This window comes from Anastrepha obliqua, chromosome 3 (genome assembly GCF_027943255.1).
Source record: "Anastrepha obliqua isolate idAnaObli1 chromosome 3, idAnaObli1_1.0, whole genome shotgun sequence".
NCBI classification, from domain to species: Eukaryota; Metazoa; Arthropoda; class Insecta; order Diptera; family Tephritidae; genus Anastrepha; species Anastrepha obliqua.
In genome coordinates, this window is record NC_072894.1 from 57,518,475 (window position 1) to 57,541,239 (window position 22,765).

At 39.2% G+C, this 22,765-nt stretch overlaps 1 protein-coding gene across 1 annotated transcript; it reads left to right on the forward strand.

Moving 5' to 3' along the window:
• Positions 1-1,899: 1,899 nt before the first annotated feature.
• Positions 1,900-2,798, forward strand: LOC129242017 (piggyBac transposable element-derived protein 3-like). Its single transcript, XM_054878579.1, has 2 exons — positions 1,900-2,140; positions 2,203-2,798. Exons 1-2 carry the CDS (start codon positions 1,900-1,902, stop codon positions 2,796-2,798), a joined length of 837 nt encoding a protein of 278 aa, XP_054734554.1.
• The last annotated feature ends 19,967 nt before the right edge of the window (positions 2,799-22,765 follow it).

Genomic DNA, 22,765 nt, shown 5'->3' on the forward strand with positions numbered 1-22,765 from the left:
TCATTGTTGAATCATAATAAAGATGCTATAAAAATAAAAAGAAGTGGAAAAAGGAAGTGAAAATTTCAACAAAAAGAGGTAGCAAAGATTTACACTCCAGTTGGAATCACATATGCTGAGCAGGAAGTCGGATACAGGAGCCAGTATTGGCCCTTGGGCTTATGTTGGCAATTGGTGATTTACTAAATTCAAGATTCCATTGTATTAGACAGAATTCAAATTAGAGCTCTTTAAATGGTTGCATGAACTTTTGCCAACTTTTTGCATTTTGTTACAAAAAAAACTTAATAAAAGAAAAAAATCCACAAAACCTACCAGAGTGTGATTGAAATAAAAATAGGTGAGCTTCCTGTTGTTACCTACCGGAATTTAAACAAAGAGAAGACTATTTCTTGGGAATACCTTAAGGCATAGATACTTCAAGACAAGCCATGTAAAGTGAAAGAGGTATATTATTAAATAAAAAAAATAAATAATTGGCGCGTACACTTCTGTTAGGTGTTTGGCCGAGCTCCTCCTCCTATTTGTGGTGTGCGTCTTGGTGTTGTTCAACAAATGGAGGGACCTACAGTTTCAAACCGACTCCGAACGGCAGATATTTTTATGAGGAGCTTTTTCATGGCAGAAATACACTCGGAGGTTTGCCATTGCCTGCCGAGGGGCGACCGCTATTAGAAAAATGTTTTTTTTTTTTTTTTTTATTAATTTTGCTTTCACCGAGATTCGAACCAACGACCTCTCAGTGAATTCCGAATGGTGATCACGCACCAACCCATTCGGCTACGGCGGCCGCCTGAGGTATATTATTATTATCTTTTTTTTTGTGGTTTGTTTGTAGTTTTTTTTTGTAGATGAGCCACCTGATATTCTCCGAGTATAAAGCGCAGTCTTTGTTCGTATATTAATTGGTACGCTCTCACTTTGAGAGTGCGTAGTGGTTTTCTCTGTACAACCAGACCTTTCTAATTGCCGAGAATGCGTGTTTAGTCTTGGCATTTCACAATATAATCTTAAACAATACAACAAAGAGTTAAAGTTTTTGTTTTCTTATGAAACTCAACCGCTTTATTCCCCAAACGCAATTGGTGGCTGAGCCTCGCTTCCGGCAGAAAATCAACTTTAGCGATGAAGTTAATTTCTGGTTCAAAATTATAAGATTTGTAGCAACGAAAAATCTATTGGAGATTAATCGAGATTATTCGGGTGAATTTGTAATCCGAAAAAGTCACTGTTTGGTGTGAATTTTGATACCTTATATTGTTGAAGATGTGCAAGGAGCAGCGCTCCTTTTTGTGACCTATGCTGGAGGGTATGGATCTTATAAACAAATATATATCTAATATTACGAGTTCCATATGGCTTCCACTTGAAAAAATCCCTTATTAACCCGAATCTTCCCACGATTACCATATGGTAATGCAAACATGCCGTTGCAATTTTACGTATTATGTTTGAACTAAATAACAAAAACAAAAAAGAATAGCTGTATTTCACGCAGAATAAATGCAGCTCACGGAAAAACATAAGTTTTTTGTTATTTTTAGTGCAGCTAGCAAAGCTATAAGACGTCGAACTCAGGTGAAAAAAAAATGAATTATTGTGGTTTTTTGACATGGCACGTCGGTAAGTATATGAATAACTTTTTGCTTTTTTGATATATTTCCAAAAAAATTGCATCAGTTGGTAGCTAATGAAATAAACTAGTGAATGCAAGTTTAGTTTTGTTGGAAATTTGATTTTTTGTGTAACTTTTTTGTATTTTACTCAAGGCGTTACCATATGGTAACCGTGGGACGTCTAGGGTACAGGGTTTTAGTTACGTTTGGTGTAGTTTTTTTTGAGATTTTTGATCATATTTATTGATATTTTGTGAATTACAGCGGTTTATCATGGCAAGAAATGCTTGATTTCATTCAAGAGCTCAATGAAGCAGAAGATCAAAATCAACTGTGTGATACTCCAACCACTCTTTATATCGAGCCTCCTGTGGATGGCAACAAATCTGGCGAAGATGACGCTGAAGATGATTGTGCGGGCATTCCAGATAATGTTTGCCCGGCTCAGCTAAGAGGTGGCTGGGAAGTTGTTATGGCTAGTGGGCGACGTATTCAAGGTTTCGATGAAGAGGAGGATATGGGAGGCATGTTTGTAGACGATATAAGCATACCATCATTTTAATCTTATAAACCCTAAATTTTTCAGCACCAAATCCAGGAGATTTGCCTGTTATTGAGGTTGAAGACACTTATAATGAGATGGAGGATGAAGAAACAACGGCTAATCGTTCAGAATCTCCAATGAGGAAGCGCTTACGTAAAATTGAACCGAAACCTTCAAACGTTGCATTGCCATCAGGAAAAAAGGAAACTGTATTTGAATGGGTCAAAAAGAAATCGCCATCTCTAATTCCAATTTTTCCAAGCGCAAATTACGAATATTGTCGCCATGCACTTCTACTCGAACAGTTTGAAAAATTTTTTGATGACACATTATTGGAACATATTTGCGAACAAAGTGCGTTATATTCGGTGAAACAGAATAGATCGAACCCAAATATAACAGTCAGCGAACTTAGAGCATTCATAGGCATATTGATCGTCGCTGGCTACAATTATCACTCCAATTACAAACATTTGTGGAGTCAGGATGAAGAAATTCGGAACAATCTTGTCAGTAACACCATGCGTCGGAATCGTTTTCAAGAGATTTTGCAAAATCTCCACTTCGAAGAAAATTCCAAGGTTTCTTCAAAAGACGCCCCAAATCCTGACAAAATTTGGAAACTGCGGATCATTTGAAAGCAAAAATGATAGAAAATTTCCATCCGGAACAAAATCTTTCTTTCGACGAAAGTATGATATCCTATTTTGGTAAACATGGATGCAAGCAATTTATAAAGGGCAAACCATTACGATTTGGATATAAAGTCTGGTCCCTATGTACTCCATCTGGTTATTTGGTGAATTTTGAAATTTACCAGGGGAAAAATCCTCGATCGAATTTGGAGTACGAAGCAAAGTTTAGAAAATGCGCCGCTCCTTTAGTCAGCATGATCGACGATTTTCCTGATGAATTGAAATCGCTGTCATTCCAGTTTTATTTCAATAACCTGTTTACTAGTTATCCTCTGTTGGCATATCTCAAGTCATGCGGATATAATGGTACTGGGACAATCCGAGAAAACAGAATTCCAGCAAGGTGTCCACTAGTGCATAGAAAAGCCTTCAAGTCAATGGAAAGAGGTTACTCTGAATCAATTGAAATGAAAAGCACTGGTATTTGTTTGGTGAAATGAAAAGATAAAAATGTTGTCTGCATGTTATCTACCTGCTTTGGTGAGGATCCGAAATCAATTGCGCAGCGTTTTTCGAAGGCAAGTGGATCGAAAATAAATGTACCCCGTGTTTGCGCAATCACGGAATATAATAAATTTATGTGCGGAGTAGACCGATTAGATCAAAATCTATCTCTGCTCCGCATCGCATACAGGGGGAAAAAGTGGTGGTCTAGCATTTTTACCTGGCTGTTAGATGCTTGTATTCAAAATGCATGGCAACTTTACCGAAAAGATCAACCATCAGTCAGTTAGAATTTCGACGACAAGTTGCAGTATACTACTGCAAACACTATGGCATACCGCCCTGGACCTGCGCCCTTTCACAGATATGCATACCAACCAGGTCGAGTTGAACATACTCTGCGCTATGATCAGGTTGGACATTTTGTGGTACCATCAAATCGTAGGCATTGTGCCAGTGACGGATGCAGAGTTAATGGACGAACTGCATGTGGTAAATGCAACGTAGGACTTTGCGTACAATGTTTTGCTCAGTACCACACAAAACCATGATAAATTGCAGTTCAAAAATGTTTTTTTTTTTCATTGTCGTGAATTCATTTATTTTACTTATTTTTTAAATAAAAATGTTTGAAAACAGTTATTTTTTGAAAAATTAAAAATAAAAGGACATTCGAAAGCCATGTTGTCTAGAGGTCCCACGATTACCATATGGTAACGCTAGTTTACCGCATTTTCCGGAAAATCGAAGCGAGGAAAATGAAAATGGACTTCATTTTCGTGCTCAAGTTTCACCGAAAAACCATCTATCATTCGAAGAATACATAAAACTATAGGCGCATAATGATCGCTCTGAGTTAGAGCACACTTTAGTTAGCGTAAAACTAAAAAGAGTTCATTTAGCGCCGTTCTCTATCAAGAGTATATATATCACCGTCAGGGCCAAGCAAGGATGTCCCCAAGAGGGTGTTCTTTCTCCGCTGCTGTGGTGCTTGGTCGTAGATTCTCTACCAGCGGAGATGAAGGAACTCGGTTTTCATGTCCGGGCATATGCGTACTATGTCTGTGCGCTAACATCGGACAAATCCCTAAAGAGGCTTTGCATGAAAATGCAGAGGATTCTGGGCAAAATCGATGATTGGTGCATGAGACAAGGTCCTTCCGTTAATCCTTTACGAGAAAACGGAAATTGGATGGCATTAGTCTTCTAACACTGAAAGGTGTGACACTTGGTCTTTCCGATGAAGATAAATATCTGGGAGTAATCTTGGATAAGAAGCTGTCTTGGGAGACACAAGTTTCACTGAAGGTGAATTACGGAGTTCTTTTAGCAATGCCGCAGAGCCTTTGGTAAAACCTGTGATCTGAAACCTGCTGTGGTCCTATGGATATACACAGCACTTATCAGACCCGTCATCACTTACGCCTCTGTGACCTGGTGGTGACAGGACATGGTTAAGTTCACACTCCATGAACTATACAGGCTGCAAAGAAGCGTGTGTTTATGCATTAAGGGTGCCATGAGTACAACCTCTGGCGATGCCCTAAATGCTATGCTTGATTAGCTCCCCCTGGATTTTAAGATACAACAGGAAGCAATAAAAGCAATGTGTATAATTTCTTAAGACCGCTTGAGTCTTATTAGCAAGCCTATCTAAGGGCTCTTTTAACGTAGTCTTCCAAGTGATTACCTGATCTATGCCACATGTAGGCCATTCCAAACAAATTGAGTTTGAATTCATCGAAAGAATCTGCCTTTCTTTTTTTTCTTGTTCACTCCATTGCACACTGGTTGCGTCCATAGGCCAAAAATCAAAAATATCATCACAAAATACTTGGACAAAACGAACACAAATTGACACTAAAATGTTCAATCTTCAAAACGCCAAACCGGTTTTTCCGCAAATCTAACGGAACTTTCTAAAAATGGCATTGAAAGAATGAACTTGTGTACATTTTTGCAGCCCGTCTGAGCTTTGTTTGTACTTTGTCATTGCAAATTCGTACTTCAAAGTGATCAAACGTTTGACAAAGTGGTCCGATATTAATAATTTAAAATGGATTTTGTAATTGAAGGTATTTACTTTAATAAATGTTTACTTAAAGATTAATTTGATCAATTCAAACATTTTTGTGTGATTTTGAACGTCTTAACCTTTTTTGTGCATTTTGTGTACGTCTTTTTTATGTTTACTAAAAGTTTTAGTTGTGTTGCCCCCGGATGCCCCCATTGAGAGTACCATCACTGTATTTGTCAATGTTTTAAGGTAATAATCATCAAAAGTTTAGTTGCTAAAAGTTGCTAATTAGCTTATATTCATAAATAAACTAAAGTGGTCTTATTTATTTTAATGGGACAAATATCCACCGTTATCAGTTGATCTTTGTGTTGTTGGTTTCGTTTTCGTCGTTTGTTTTGTACCTTTTCTTACATTAAATTTACTGTACTAATTTATGTTTGCTTTGCACATTTTATTTTGATTGTATAGGAGCATCTTATAACTGTGTGTTTTCACGCATCCACATTTTTGATCTTTGGTGCAAAGAAAAAGGCACGAATGCCGAAAAAATGCAAGGCATAAATAATTTACTGACACTAAACATAAAAAGCAAAGGCTACGAAGTCAATACGATTGACCTTAAGAAATGTATTCAGTACATTTGCAAAAAGATAGTTGCCTTCTGGATTCAGTACAAAAGAATTAGAAGTTTAGTTGTACAATACCAATCTGAATGGCTAAAAACTAAAGAATTTATTGTCCTGAAGCCTACTGGTAGTGCTCAACAAATTGATCTGAGTTCTAGTCGTGGACGGCCCAAAATGGATTTTGTTGAGTCCTCAAAAAGGACGAAACGTCGCCGAATAGCCCTACTACAAAAGCATGATGAGTCTGCAGCTTCTGTTTTGCGCTCATCTGATTCTCAGTCAAGCCTTAATGCAACTGAAATAAATATTGAAAAGGTCTTGTCGCTTGTCGTCGACATTGGGTTGTCCAAATACCAATACTTGGTCATTAGATCATTTATAAATTCAGAAGTTTCCTATAACTTATTGCCAAGTTACGAAAAAATTCGTAAGTTCAAAACATTGAGATATCCAAATAATATTGTTGTAGACGAAACACATGCAGAAGTGGAACTACAAAGTCTTTTAGACAACACGGCTTCAAGTACTTTAGAGCTTCAAAAGAATTTAATTGAAGAAAGTTTGGATGAAACTGAAAAAACTTTAACATTAATTGGAAAATGGGGATTCGATGGCAGCACTGGCCACAGCGAATATAAACAAAAGTTTTCCAATTGTATTAATGACGAGAAAAGTTTATTTGTCACATCGTACGTCCCACTTCAGCTTGTAACCGACTCTAAAGTAATATGGAAAATCCCAGGCCATCGTCTACCCGATATTGTAGGCCACTCACGCTTCAATTTAAAAAGGAGACCGCCGCACTTTCCGTCGAAGAAGAGCTCTACTTCAAGGAGAAAATAGCTAACTTGAAGACAATAGAGCATAAAATTTGCAATACAACATTTTCTATAAAGCACGCCCTTCAATTAACCATCGTGGATGGTAAAGTTTGCAACGCGTTAAGCAACACGTCCTCGATGAAATGCTTTATATATGGAGCAAAGCCCACAGAAATGAAGAATATTGAAGAATGTGTTGGAAGAGATGTGCAAGAAAAGTATTTTGAATTCGGGTTATCACCACTTCATTCATATATCTGGTTCTTCGAATATTTCTTGCACATTTCGTACAAGCTGGATGTAAAGCTTTGGCAAGTACGATCGGGAGAACTCAAGTCTATTGTATTAAAGAAAAAACATCAAATTCAAGCGGAGTTTCGAGAGAAAATGGGGTTACTGGTCGATACGCCAAAGGATGGAGGTAGAGGAAACTCCAACGATGGCAATACTGCCAGGAAATTTTTCAGTAACCCAAGCTTAGCATCTCAGATTACAGGCATTGATGAAGAAGTTATTGCCCGATGCGCTACGATACTGCAAGCCTTAGCATCAGGATACAAAATAAATATAAAAAAATTCGAAAAATTCGCACTAGATACAGCAAATAAATCAATTGAAATCTATCCATGGTACTACCTAGCAGCAACAGTGCATAAAATTTTAATTCATGCACCAAAGTTTATAGAGCACGCTTTGGTTTCGATTGGAGAGCTCTCAGAGGAAACTGCAGAGTCAAACAATAAAGAAATAAAAAAGTGCCGGCTGCAGCATACTAGGAAGATGTCTCGTATACTGACAAATACAGATTTAATTAAAATGCTTCTTTTGAAATCAGACCCTTTTATAACAGGTCAAAGAAATCTGCCAAAGAATCAGAAATCCACTTTTTTATCATCTACATATGATTTATTGGATGACGTGTGTTAACCTTGTTTATTATTTATCTTTAATTTTCATCATTTTTATTATCTTATAATTAAATAATATTTGCTGTTATATATGATTGAAAAAATGGAATCACGAATTTTTTAAATTATTTATTGCTGGAGCGGAGGGGGGGGGGGGGGGGGTCGGGGAGTTTCTCTTTCACAAATATTTACTGTATGCTATCTAAATTCATCTCTAATACCCAGAAAAAAATTTCAGCTCTCTATCTTTACGGGAAGTATTTTTGGCCACCAGCCCCATATAAGCGCAACTAGTGTGCATTGGGAACATAGGGCCTCGACAAGATTCAGTCTTGCATTGGTTTCGTAAATCTATTTGGTTTCTGACAAGGGAGGTGATTAGCCTGTCGCTACTAGTACTAAGTAGAGGGAATGCCCACCTGTCGTTGCTTAGGAATAACGCCTTCTTACTGCTTGAAGCGCCATCTGTGTGTCAAATTTTTCTGGCAGAAGGATCGCAGTGATGGTTGAGGACTTCACTAAAATTACCGCGATTGCCCGCTTCCTCTTGCTGGCGTCACTGATGCAATGTGTAACTGTGCCTTTTTCTTTGCTTTTTGTTTGTTTTAGCAGACAAAATGCAAGTAATGCGCTGACTTTGTGAGCGGAAGTAAAGATAAGGTTGTTGGGGTTGAGGATTGAAATTATTATTATTATAATTTTTTTTTACCTGGAATTCGAGACTAGACTACTGAGGCCGCATTCTCCATAATAGTGTAAGTATTATTATTATTAGCTTTTTTGCCGATGGGGGGCTTAGAAAGCCTACTGCATCATGAAAGCTGTCGTCGCAGTAATGGTATTCAACAAAAAATTGCCCCTGATTTGGAACCGTCGCACATCCTGGTATATTAATACACTCCAACCTACTTCTACTTATGCACTCCAACCAATACGAGGATCAATCTTTCATCTCCATAAGGCTTTACTTAGCGGAAAATAGTTCATAAAAAAGAGACCATCTGAGCCATTTAAGATGATTATTTTTTCGAACTTAAAATTTTCTACGTTCATAGGATTTAAAAGAGAATATTGTTTTGTATGTTTATTTAAAAAATATTTATAAATAATTTCGATAGCCTTCTTTTTGGCTTTTTGAGCGCAGAAAAGTTTGCTTTAAACGATGTTGCCCGTACTCGTTATACTTACACACGTATATGTACGAGCATTGTGCACATAAACGAAATTTGCAATTATGTATGTATTCTAAGTTTCCCTGTTTTGTAAACCTTGTAAGAAAATCCAACCCTTTTCACGTGTTTGAAAATTATTACCATTGACGACTATTTTGTGCAAAACAACCTCATTAAAATGTGACACTTCACATTTGCTACAATTGCTACAAGTACTGATTACACCCCAAGACCCCCATAAAGAGAAAAATATACAGAAATACTTCAACTTCGGAAAGAAACGCTTCGATTGCGAATAAAAACACGTTTGCCTTTGAATCTAACCCTTTATTGTAAGAGATATTTTTGCTTGGAGCGCTAAGAATGCGTGAAGTTTTTAATATGTAGGCACATGCATGCATATATCTATGGTCACAAGTGTTCTTTACAAGCGCAATAATTCAGATGTCAAATAAAGATGCCAGCAACAGCAGCAACACTTTGGCAGTACACTCTAACACGTACAAATTAACAGCACTTGTTAATACATAGACAATTCGCGATGTTATTTCAAATTTGCGCTTGTTTTATTTTTCTCTATGCAGCGGAAACAACAACTTGTAATGGAAAAGAAAACAGCTGAATTGCATTCTCTGAAACTTAATAAACGACATTTAATACTACTTAAATACAGAAACAAAAACTGGGTACAAAGTGCGGTGCTTTGTTTGTAACTATTTAAGCTCACTTGGCGTAGCTTAGTGCTTCTTTCTGATGAGATCTCTGCAGAGATCTACAGTTCTATAGAAGATGACTAGCGTTTTCAGATTTTACTATAAAGCTCAAAAGAATATTAAATAATACTGTGCAATGCAAGGAAATATCCTGGATAAAGGCTGACAAAATCGAAACCATCAAGTATTAGGTGAAGTAAAATATTCTTTTGGTTTTTTTGCTATATTTCGAAGATGAAATTAACAAACTTAGATATATAATAATTATCCTTATGAAAATGTATGCAAATAGCTTCCTGCCTAATTTTAAATTCCCGTGCAATGAAATAAGAGTTCGACTCAAAAATTTTCACCTAGCATTTACCAAAATGGAATCGTTGGAACTACTGCCATGCTACTGCATTGAATAACATTTTCGCGCTAAGTCATACCTGGCATCTATTAAGAGCCTTTAAATTAAATTTAATTCTTAAGAAAATATCTAAAAAACCAATAAAAAAGTTTACACTACCGGAAGATAGGCACTATATTTTTGAACGACACGGCAAATGCTAATCAAAGCACTTAATAAAAAATTAATATCGCAAAAATATGTACGTGCATGTATGTGGGCTAGGGAGTCCCTTATTTTTTCATTTTTTTTTTTTTTTTGCAACACATATACTTAATTTTTTAATGTCACGCCGAAGCACAATAGATTTTATCTTATTGGGTTGTACTGAACCAATGCGAACTCAGTGAATTGCACACAACTCCCATCACAGGTACGACGAATGCAATGTGTTATTTTGTATTTTAAAGATACCAGTAGGACTATGAACAAATGACAAAATACGTACTGGGTTCTGGTTCTAGGATTGCTGTTTCATTCCTGACTCATTCTGCTTAAAATTTGTTAACTATTACGATAGACGTGTTTTGAACTAACGCGACTGCATTCTTTTCATTTTTTGAGTCCTTGGTCGCCTGGAACTGCCTGGTCACCTGGAACTAGTGGCACGCAGTATACACAGCTTCAGACATGCCAAAACATTGCTATTCGGACAGCGATGGGTTGGCTCCTGATGCCCCCTCTACAACGCCTGCATAACGAGCCATAGATGCTTCCTGTAAAGGAACACAACAAACTGCTCAGCAAACAATTTCTGTTAGAGGGCTGCCGGTGGTTTCACCCATGTAGGCAACTGCTTGAGCCAGAGCCGCCTCTCAGGCACGTCAAGAGGCACCTCTCCAACTACGCCGACGAGTTTCAGAACAAAACGAATCGACCACTCCTGGACTGGACAGTGTTTAGACAGACAATAAACGACATTCATCGGGAGACCCTTACCATCTTCTTAAGTCACCTGAATGTCGTAATCAGAGTCCAACTACGACCCACAACAGATGAAGAGCTCCAGCTACCCCGAGAGATCCGCGTAACTTTGGCACAACTACGTTCTTAATATTGCAGCAGAATTCAGAATTGACCCCGACATACCAAACATATGTCCAGCATGTGAAGGCACCCCGCACGACACTCACCACCTTTTCACATGCCCCATCAAACCAACTCACCTAACACCGCTCTCCCTCTGGGCCCAACCTGTCGAAACAGCAAATACTCTGGGCCTACCGTTAGATGAGCTGGACGAAGATGACCATTGATTTACATTGTACTGACATGGTTTATAGTATTTATTATTGCTGCTACAACAACAAAAACAACACCAAAGTCCTTTTTTGGGCAATTTTCAAATTATGCAATCATCCAATGAGAATAAATTTTGCTGGTGCCAATAATGCCCAAATATGCCTCTATCTCGCAATATGTCACAAGGTGATTTCTTGGGTAGCAAACAGCATCGATTCTTTCAAGCACAAAAATTGGTCGTGCCTTGTATTTCATAGCAAGATTATAAGTTTCACGTTTGTACTTTGCTTTATTCTACAGTCTAAAGTAAAATGATAATAATTTTAATAATAATAATAAATTACATTAAAATACATCAATAACACTTAATAGCATTACAATTTACCTTAGACTTCATTACAATGCTAGGAACTCGATTTAAATATTAACAACTGTCAAAGGTGAGAGCAAATATATATACGACTATAAATGTATGCACAGACACACGTACATATTTAGCGAAGTGCAAATGAAGAGCTTGGATATATCGTTTTTTTTCGTCGGGAATCACCTCTTCACATAAAATGAAGTAAATAATATTTTGCACCCTTATTTCCGCGATAGAAAGCTTACTACTAAAGCAAGTCAACTAAAAGCGATTAAAAAAATAACTCCACCCTAATGAGCATATGCCAGTAAATATACCTATGTATGTACATTTGCTTTAAAAGAGATATTAATTCTTGTACAAGCCTACAATACGCGCTACTGAGAGTGCAACCAAGGGGAATGTAGTAGCTTTGGCAGCAATTATTGCTAGTCAGTTGTAACAACTGCAGTAACAATAACAACAAATACGAGTATAAAACAAGAAAGCGACTTATGCTGACAGTGCCGCGTGTATATTTACGCTTATTAAAGTGATATTGCCGCTGCTAGCAATGCTTAAGCAACAAACTAAGCGTATAAGTTAATAAGAAAAGTAAAAAAGATTATATGTAATACCAGCTGCTGAACCTAACGCACGCCAAGTTGTTGCGCCAGGTTATGCAGAGAGGATAAGGAGAAGTAATAAATTAAATACCTGGTCAGAGTTTGTTAGTAACAAAGACGAAAGGCTCACACAAAAAGTCGCCTCTCTCACTCATCATAACCGTAGCGACAGGGAACAAAATGTAAAATATTAAATTTATAAATTGAGCAAAAATCAACAAAAATAAAACAAAAACAACTGAGATTTGTTTGCCTACCCCAAATACCGAATCAAGGTTTTCAAGCGACTGCCCAATGTAATTCCTCTAGCAACCGTTCAAAAACTTTTTTCCAGATTTTAGAAAATATTTCAATTGAAAAATGATCAAAACATGTTTTCATGACAGATTTATTGGGTTAAAATGTGCTTCGGAACAATTTACTTTATCTATACTTAATATTATAAAGAGGAAAACTTTGTTTGTTTGTTTGTTTGTAACGAATAGGCTCAAAAACTACTGGACCGATTTTAAAAATTCTTTCACCATTCGAAAACTACATTATCCAAGAGTAACATGGATTACATTTTATTTTGGACAAAAATAGGGTTCCGTAAGATATTTGGATTTTTCGGACACAAACTGAAAAAAATCTTATATATAAAATAAAGTCAACTTTTTGTGTGTGTTCGCTAACCGGCCGTGTCTGCACCGAATTAAACCAAACTTACACACATTGCTAAGAAGGTATTGAAGATGGTTTTCGTATAGTTTGGATACCTATTGGTGGATAGGGCTCGAGATATAGGTCAAAACGTGGACCCGGGTAACCTTCGGATGTGTATGTACAATATGGGTATCAAATGGGAGCTGTTGGTGAATGCTTTAGTTCAGAGTATTTTTCATGCCGCTCCGTGACTAGGGTCTCGAGATAGAGACCAAAACGTGGACCCTAGAATGTGTTTGTACAATATGGATATCAAATGAAAGCTGTTGATAAGTGCTTTAATACGGGGTAATTTTCATACCTATTGATGACTAGGGTCTCGAAATATATGCCAAAACGTGGACCCGCCGTGTCTTTGAACCGAATTAAACCAAACTTACACACATTGTTAAGTAGGTATTGAAGATGATTTCCGTATAGTTTGAATACCTATTGGTAGATAGGGTCTCGAGATATAGGTCAAAACGTGGACCCGGGTAACCTTCGGATGTGTATGTACAATATGGGTATCAAATGGAAGCTGTTGGTGAATGCTTTAGTTCAGAGTATTTTTCATGCCGCTCAGTGACTAGGGTCTCGAGATAGAGACCAAAACGTGGAGCCTAGAATGTGTTTGTACAATATGGATATCAAATTGAAGCTGTTGGTGAATGCCTTAGTACAGAGTATTTTTCATGCCGCTACGTGACTGGGGTCTCGAGATATAGGTCAAAACGTGGACCCGGGTAGCCTTTGGTTGTGTATGTACAATATGGGTATCAAATAAAAGCTGTTGATAAGTGCTTTAATACGGGGTAATTTTCATACCTCAGTGACTAGGGTCTCGAGATAGAGACCAAAACGTGGAGCCTAGAATGTGTTTGTACAATATGGATATCAAATTGAAGCTGTTGGTGAATGCCTTAGTACAGAGTATTTTTCATGCCGCTACGTGACTAGGGTCTCGAAATATATGCCAAAACGTGGACCCGCCGTGTCTTTGCACCGAATTAAACCAAACTTACACACATTGTTAAGTAAGTATTGAAAATGGGTTTCGTAAAGTTTGTTTGTAATTCGGAGCAGTGGCAACGGGTACAGCGTTCTTTTGAGCCAGCCATAATGTCGCTTACTTTTTTAACGCTTGGGGCGGAACTGAACTGTCAAATTGACAGTGTGAGTTACAATGTGTCAATATTTCTTTCTGATTTGGATGCCATAAGAAAAAAACGCAAGTGCAACATGTAAAAATTGTTTGTGAATTTTTTTGGAGTGGATTTTGGAACAGTGAATAATTTCTTACGAAATTTGAGAATTTAATGTGAAATCCGAATGAAATTATGTGTTCGTGGAAAAAACAATTTTTTTCGTTTTTTTTTTTTTTAAATATAAACGGATAATGGTTAAAAAAGCTGAAATGCTTAATAAAACATTTAAATTGAAATGAAAAATTCATGGATGATCAGGAAAAAAGACGATTGTTTATTCATATGCGTTGATTTGAAATTTAAAAATAATCTTCTTTTTTCCTGATTTTCAATTTATATTTTATAATATATTTACTCAAAAACAAATAGAAAAACAAAAAATATTGTTTATGCCAAAGCGCTTGAATAAAGAATAAAGAAATAAATAATATGAAAACCATATATTTTCTGTTCTAAACCATATCTATTCTATTTTAGTGTGCCCAGCGAAGGGAGCCGGGTTTGCTAGTACTCGTATAAACAGATATATGTACATATTATATGTATATATCAGAAAGATATTTCGTTCACTTATATTCTACTTATACTTAAATTCTTTTCAAGTAGCGTTAAAGCTGCTTGCGCCACATAATGGTAAAGGATTTTTATGTAACCAGTGGACACATATAATAATGCAATCAGAACATTCACCAATGGCGGCTTTACCAGCAGGCTGAGTAGGCTGGAGCCTAGAGCGGATAATTTAGAGGCCGCAATTTTTTTATTATACAACAGAAAGTAAAACAATCTGCAGATCTAAATTTATAACTTTTTTAATGTGAGGTTTATTCGATACTATAAACAACAAATAAGGAAGTGCTTATTTTGACCAGGAAACAACTTTATATACCCGCACGCATCTTGGAAATATTTTATTTGGGATGTATTTTAATTTTTTGAATAAGCTTAAATCCAAGAAATTCTAAACGCCTTAACTCTGAATTAATGCATACAATTTCCTAGGACGATAGTTTTGATAATAGAAAATCAAGCAAAAGGTATTTCAAAATTTGCAAAACCTTACTCATATTCTTTTTCATCAGTGTCACCAGATAATTGAATACTCGTAAATGGTATGTGATGTTGGCAACACTACGCGATGGAAGTCGGTCGAGGGTGGTCATAGAAAAACACGTGAAGTAGTCGGCAGCTTAAATTAATTTTTTTTCATAAAATTTTTCAAAATAAATGTTCTAAATTAATTTGCTTAAATATATATTATTATTCATAGCAGTCTTAATAATTTACAGTTTTACACTCACACATACATGGCACTTAAACTGTAAGTAAGCGCAATAAAAAATATTCAAACACCTTCATCGTGTAAGTAGTATTGAGGCATACCTTGGCGTGTCTTATCAGTAGCACAAGATTAAGCTTTTATTAGCTCAGAAATATACCCAAAAGCTGTTTCTTGCGCAATATCAACTAGATCGTTGCGCTACAAAAATAATCTAGGAGCTGGTACAAGGAGCTTTTTGCTCAAAATCATATTAATTACGGGAAAATAGCGATGTATCCTAATTAGGTTGATGACTCACAAATCAATCATTGACAAAGAAGTTCAGTTTTTAACTAGCATAGCAAGTTGCAGAGGTTAGTAGGCACAGCAGAATTTTAGTACCCCATTGTCAGCGAAACTGTAGGTCCGCCCCTGAAGAGCAGACACAGGCACTAATCATTAAATTCGTAAACAGTACGACGTCTTTTAGCTGAACTAATAAATGCTTGACTTGATGAGATTATCGAAATGGATATAAAACCACTTATATTTGTTCAAAAAGTAAAATTAAAAATTAAACGCACACACGTATAATGAAGTTTTAAAGTCTTAAAAGCTTTAATGGAATTAATCAACGAAATAAATTAAATAAAGTTCGCCCTGCTTCTAATAAAAATGGGAAATCGAAATCGAATAGAGAGAGATAAATAGATAGACTCTTTATTTTCCTTTGATTTGGCACTAATAATGATTATAATAAAATATTGATAATACCGAGTTTAGAGCAACGATTCTGTGGCCGTCTGTCGGAAAAATATAAAAGAAATTGAGGTATACACAAATACATAAAAAATGTTTGTTTTTAACTGAAAGTGTAGTCGTTTACAATTAAACTGCTATATTTCAAAGCATCAGTCATATGCCAATTGAGACAGTCCAATTCAAATACAGCAATTTCATTTAAAGTATTAATTATTTCTTTATTACTTAAATAAAGTTTTCTCAAATATACGTATCGGATTCGTATCAAAATTGGACATTTTCCTAAAAAATTACTTATGTTTTCCAGCGGCTTCGTTGGATCGGTCATGTCATCCTAATGAAAACAAACGCTCCGGCTCTGAAAGTATTCGATGCGGTACCAGCTGATGCCAGCAGAGCAAGAGGAAGGTCTCCTCTGCGTTGGAAACATCAGGTGGAGAAGGACTTCGCTTTACTTAGTGTATGCAACTGGCGCCGGTTAGCGCAAGAAAGAAACGACTGATTCGCTTTGTTAAACTGTTTGGCATTCTACCCCAAACACAGAGTACAATGACACAAAATTCATGTCATATTCCGAATTTATGGTTTTTCTTACATAGGGATTGTTTCAGGGCTTGAACATTTTTTGTTGATTGCTAATACTTGAAATAAACTTTTCTTGCAGTACCGTACGTTTATAAGAGAGGATTAGAACGGTTTATATAGGTTTTACTGTACCTAAATATACACATTTATATGTTTATTAAGCGACATTGGCGGTGGGAAACCCTTTGCAAACATTGCATAATTATGTATTTAATTAATCCCTTCCCTTCCCCACCACACTTTTACCACTCAGCACAGGTTTATCGTTTGTGTGCTTGCATTCTTATTTTTATGTACCCTGCAGGGAATAAGAATAGTTGTAAGCTAGAATAATATCAGTTCTTCTTCAGTGAACAGCCAGTACGTGTTCTACCATTTCTTCATGTTATTATATCCATTGTATTGTTTAACACCGCGTTGTTCTACGAAATATAAATTATACGCCTGTGCATGAGCAATATATCAGTTCCTTCTAGATAAAAAAAAATTCCAATGTGCTTCTAAAATAAACGTTTGAGATCAGTTAAAATAACTACAATAAAATAAAAAAACCACTCAATTCCATTCCAATGTTTTCAAATATTCTATGACATATGAAAAGTGTATACAGAATTTGTTTTTTCGTAAAATTATATGAAACGTCTTTCAGTTATGGTAATTGGTTAAACATTAACAAGTTGGTTCAAACTGACACTAAAAGTATATCCTAAAATATTAATAAAAATTCTTTAGAAAACACAAATAAATGCGTGTTACCGCATTCGGCACAGTGGACGAGTTAGACGTTAAAGCGCAAAGGCATCGATGTTACGGTCGCATTCTGGGAATGAGTAATGATAAAACTGGAAAAGGGATCTTCGAAACAAATCCACAAGGCGATAAAAGAAGCCGGGAAGAAGAAGGCGAAGAAGATCGGCCGTATAAGGATCGAGAAATGACATAGAAGAACACTCACGAGCTATGGGCATAACTGATGTCAAAAGAAGAGCTGAAGATCGAGTTACTTCGAGGCGAATAATAACGGATGCAATGGGTCACACTGAACTGCGATACTATGATGGAGATTGTTAGGAATAAGTAGAGTTTGTGAATTATGAACGATGACTGTGCTGCGTTTGCGTGAACCACTTTATGCTGCTGATGAAATTCATTGGATTTTTAATGTCAACGCTAGCTATATTAGCAGGCGTGGCAAAGAAGTAGGATCTTAGCCCCGCCAGAGCAGGGCAGCTAAGGAGAAGGTGCTGAGATGATTCCACCTCATCCTCCATACATCCAGCGCAAAAAGGACTCGAGGTAATTCCAAGTCTCACAACTTGCATTCCTCGCGCGTAGTGTCCTGTGAGAAAACCCACGAAATTCGAAAGCTGATATTTTGTCACACTCTGAAGCTCGCCCGAGCGCCTCCGATCCACACGTGGCCAGAAGGATTTCGCGACTTTACAAGTGTGTGTACTTGCCTAACGCTCGCCCAACGGATCCCAATTCTCTCCCTTCGCGGGGAAATCACCTCACATGTCCCGTGTTTGGCCAGCTCATCCGCCTCTCAGTTTCCCGCAATGTCGCTGTGACCAGGAACCCAGATGAGGCTTATGTCAAAGAATTCGAACGCAGTTGAAAGTGAGGCCAGGCATTCCCTGACCAGTTTCGAATGCACCGTCAGGGCCCTTATTGCCGTTTGGCTGTCGGAGTAAATATTTACTTTCTTGACTGTTAGTACGCATGTTAGCAGCCAATCAGCTGCCTCCTGGATTGCGGCTACCTCTGCTTGAACACACCGAGACCATTCCGGTAACCTGAATTTGAGTCTGATCGGCAGCTCCTCGCAAAAAACTCCTCCGTCAACCTTTCCTTCAACCTTCGATCCATCCGTGAACAAGTTCACCAGGTCCTGTCCCCAAGTGTAGCCCCCCGTCCACTCTTCCCTTGATGGAATATGAGTGGAGAAAGGACCGGTTGGACTAAGCGAGGGTATACTTTGATCCGTTGACAGGGGAATGAACTCGAAGTTTCTAGGGACGCTTGAGTGCCCATAAGTGAGGTTGAGCCTATAGCCCTCTGATTGCGGTACGTGCAGAGACAATTTTGCCTGCGATGTCCCCAGGTACCGCAAGAGTAGGAGTCGTTCGAAGCACCCCACTGATTCCAATGAGTGCCGGCCGCTGAACTCTCCAGCTTCTTCACCAGTGTTGTCCTCTCTGGTGAGTTCCACCAGACTATGACTTCATATAAAAATATAAGCTTTACAATAATATTATAGAACAAAAAAACTACTCTAGGCGAAAGGCCCCATCTTTCGCCAAGGCGATTGTATTTATTACTGGTATTATTCCTGTAACAGGGTTTTTCTATTAAACTCCAGTACTTGAACTCTCAACAATAATTTAGGTTTTTCCCTACAGGGTATGCGCATATGTACAAATGTATACGTTTTCTGTTCGTATATTAAATCATATACAATTATACTATACCTCACAAATATTTAGTTGGTTTAATTGCATTAAACTCTATTATAAGAAAATTCTCTTTGTGCGCCGCATGTGCGTGTGTGAACGCTTCGTTGTCTTTGAATTGAGTTAGAAGAGTGGTTAACCACTAACAAACTCATATGTCTTTGCCTAGTAATTGTCAGTATTTTAAGTTAACAAAGTAAGAAATAACCCACTTTAGACTGCAACAAGGCTGAAGTAATTAAATGGTATCCAAAGGATTTTTTTTTTTGCTGCACGTATCATAATTGAAGCATTTTTGTAATAAAATTCGCATTGAAGCGCTAATGTGCATGAATAGGAAGTGAGTCCTTGTAAGTGCCGCAAATATTTATATGTTTCCTCCCCGCAAGGCTGTTTTCTTCATGCCATCACTTTGTGCCGTACACATAACACAAAGGTACCGTGAAACAAGCATAACTTCCAGACTTACATAAGTAGGCATGAATGCAGGTGGGCGTGAAACGTAAAATTTGTGCGATGCGCAAGGTTGCAAATAACGCTTACTCACAATTCTGTCCGAAACAATGATCCTATTTAAATGTTTCTCTAATGCAGACGCTCCAAGCAATAAGGCTCAATAAATATGAAAGCAGTATGACCATAGTGCACACTAACTACACGAGCTATGAAGTTTAAATAAAAATAAGCAAACGGGCTCACTCCGAAGTACCAGAACTTCGTATCGCTCAGCTCGCAATCAATATTTATTGATAGCAAACATTTACAGACTCCATTCAAAAATGTGTGTAATTGAATTAATATATTAATTGAATTAAAGCTATATTTTTGCCAGATTAAAATCTAAAATTTTCAAAACAAATTACAAACACAATACAATGTAGGTCCAGATTTTGACACGTACAACGGTCTATGCGAGATCTTAAAACGAACAGATGTGTGCTGCCAATTATGTTAAGGTAATTTTGCTATAGCTCGAGAACTGGAAACACTGTGGCGTTCGTAAAATGTGTATGTATTGGAGAAGAGGTGCTTTTGATTTAGTCGAAGCTGCAAGGCGAAGGCACTTGAGAGTGTTTGGCTATTTGCATGTGATAACGTCGAAACCAAGGGTCGTGAGTAGCTAGTGGTCCGCGAACCAAACTGGCTAGGGAGGAGTCCTGAACAAAAACCAAAAAGGTAATGGAAAACGATGGATTAACTACTCCAGGTGGAATCCACACAAGTGGCAATCCACCCGCTTCGGCGGCAGGGGCATGGATTCTGGAGGCCCCAACCATTACCCAAGTCTCTCAGCTCTACGAGCGAGAGCGCATCCTGGAGGAGACGGGGGTTGCTATCGCAATCTCCTCTCCTTCAGAGTCTGAAAAACGTTTCCCTGCTTCTGAGGGCCTGAGTTGTGAGGTCTCTTCGGTGGCTGCACGACCTCCCAAAGAAGCAGGGAAATCGAAGAGCGCGGCAAGGAGGAAGAGAAGAAAGCGGCGGGCTAAGCTCATGCGGGAGAAATCCTCATGTGGCTCTGCCGGCCCTTCTGCGTCTGTGTCTTCCAAACGACCTCGGTCAGCGGAAGTGACACCCACGGAAGCTACCGGGTCTTCGGTGGGCACAGGCACTCCCAAGTTGTCTCGCTCTCGAGGCAAGCGGAGAAGGACGGCGGCTGAAAGCAGCACACCTCCCTGCCCTGCGGTTGCCGCCAATGGCCGAGCCACGACCCCCCAAGGTACGAGCGCGGTCTTGGCGCCAGTCAATGTGGCGGGAAAAGGTTCTGCTGAGCCACGTCTCTATCGGCGCCTCGACAAAAAGTCCAGCACAGCTGTCTGCCCGGCGAAATCTTCGTCAGTGGAGGATCGGGAGCTGGACCTTCGCCCAAGCACATCCAAGGGTGCGGCCAAGCCATCCTATAGCGAGAAGGCTGCTGGCCCACGACCTGTGGCTGTGATTGGAAAGCTGGGGCCTGACCATCAGCTGACGGATGCAGAAATCAAACACTGCAAAAGCCAGCTGATGCGTCGGGTTATTGCCTCCGGTCCGGAAGCCAACGCGAAGGGCTATGAGACAAAGGACGGCACCATAAAGGTGACGTGCGCGTCTCTGGCCAACTTCGAGTGGATCAGGACCGTGGTCAATAACGTGCCCCCCATGGGGACCACCCGCTTCGCTGTCTACAGCGAGGAGAGTGTACCCCTCAGGAAGGCCATCTGCTGGATTCCGGATCCAGACCTGTCTACGGCGGATGTCCTGTCCTGTCTACGTGCCCAGAATCCGGGCATCAACACGAGGCTTTGGCGAGTCGTCTCGTTTACCAAGAGTAAAAACCGGGACGGGAAGGAAGGTGCTACTCTTGTGGTGCGAGTGGACGAGGCCAGTGTTGATGTCATGGGCTCACGGTACGGGAACCGTCTGAGTCTCTTCTTTGGGACGGCCAGCTTCCATGTCTTTCCCAAATGATTGACTCGGACGATTCCTGTAGCTATCGTCCCTTGACGGTGACGCAAATTAACTTGCAGCATTCCAAAGCCGCTACTGCACTACTAAGTAGAAGGCTTTCCCAGCTGCACACATTACCCCACATAACAGTAGTGCAAGAGCCCTGGGTCTTTAGGGGCCGTCTCTGTGGCTTAAGTGCGCTGAAAGGGGCCACGTTACTATATGACAGGAGTTCTAGCAGACCTAGGACCGGTCTTATAGTATCATCCCATCTCACTGTGACGGGTCTTGAGCAATTCTGTTGCCAAGACCTGGTAGCGGCTGAGGTGTGTTATAGAGGTAGACGCGGATGGTCGAAGTTTGTGATTGCATCTGCTTACTTTCCTTACGATGCTCTGGAAGGGCCACCACCCGGGAAGGCCACTAGTCTCGTGAGGTTCTGTGAGCGGCGCAGTCTGGGCCTCATCCTATGTTGCGATGCTAATGCCCAGCATACAATCTGGGGCAGCAGCAAGTGCAATGGACGGGGCTCTCGACTATTCGAATTTATCGCGTCCTCCTGCCTAGACATACAAAACAAGGGCTCACAGCCAACGTTTGTAACGTCTAGAAGACAGGAGGTGATTGATCTAACCCTACCAAACTCAAAACTTGGGTGGTCAATCAAGAACTGGAGAGTCCTTGCCGAAGATTCGTGCTCGGACCACAGGTACATTGAGTTTCAGTGTGGCGAGGAGGCACATATGCCATTGCCCTCTAGAAACCCAAGAAAAACAGACTGGCAGAAGTTTAGGGAGGCGTTGCGGGACCTTGACGTTGCGCCACCAAGACTTCGAAAAGAACAGGCCATTGAGGCGGCTGTTGAGAAACTTAACGCTGCCCTAACCGACTGTTTTGAGTCAGCCTGTCCAACTCGACCTCTCCCGAGCCGGACTCCCGTTCCGTGGTGGAACCAAGAGCTCCAGATGTTAAGGCGTGAGTCGAGAAAACTTCTAAACCGGGCCTTCAAGACTAACCTTGCAGAGGACTGGGAGCGATACCGTGATGTTCAGAAGAACTACAAGAGGCTTATTCGGGAATCGAAAAAAGCCTCATATAGGGAATTCTGCAGCGGTATTGAATCTCTGAGTGACACGGCGAAGTTGGTTAGGATCCTGAAAAGGGACCCAACGGCAAAGCTGGGGTCACTTAGGAAATCTGATGGCTCCTTCACGGAGCGGAAAA

What these genes read in the sequence shown, in the direction of transcription:
- LOC129242017 (XM_054878579.1), top strand. Translation starts at nt 1,900, where the DNA reads ATGCTTGATTTCATTCAAGAGCTCAATGAAGCAGAAGATCAAAATCAA. An exon ending in TGAAGAGGAGGATATGGGAG is followed by an intron (nt 2,141 to 2,202) that starts GCATGTTTGTAG and finishes TAAATTTTTCAG; the next exon opens with CACCAAATCCAGGAGATTTG.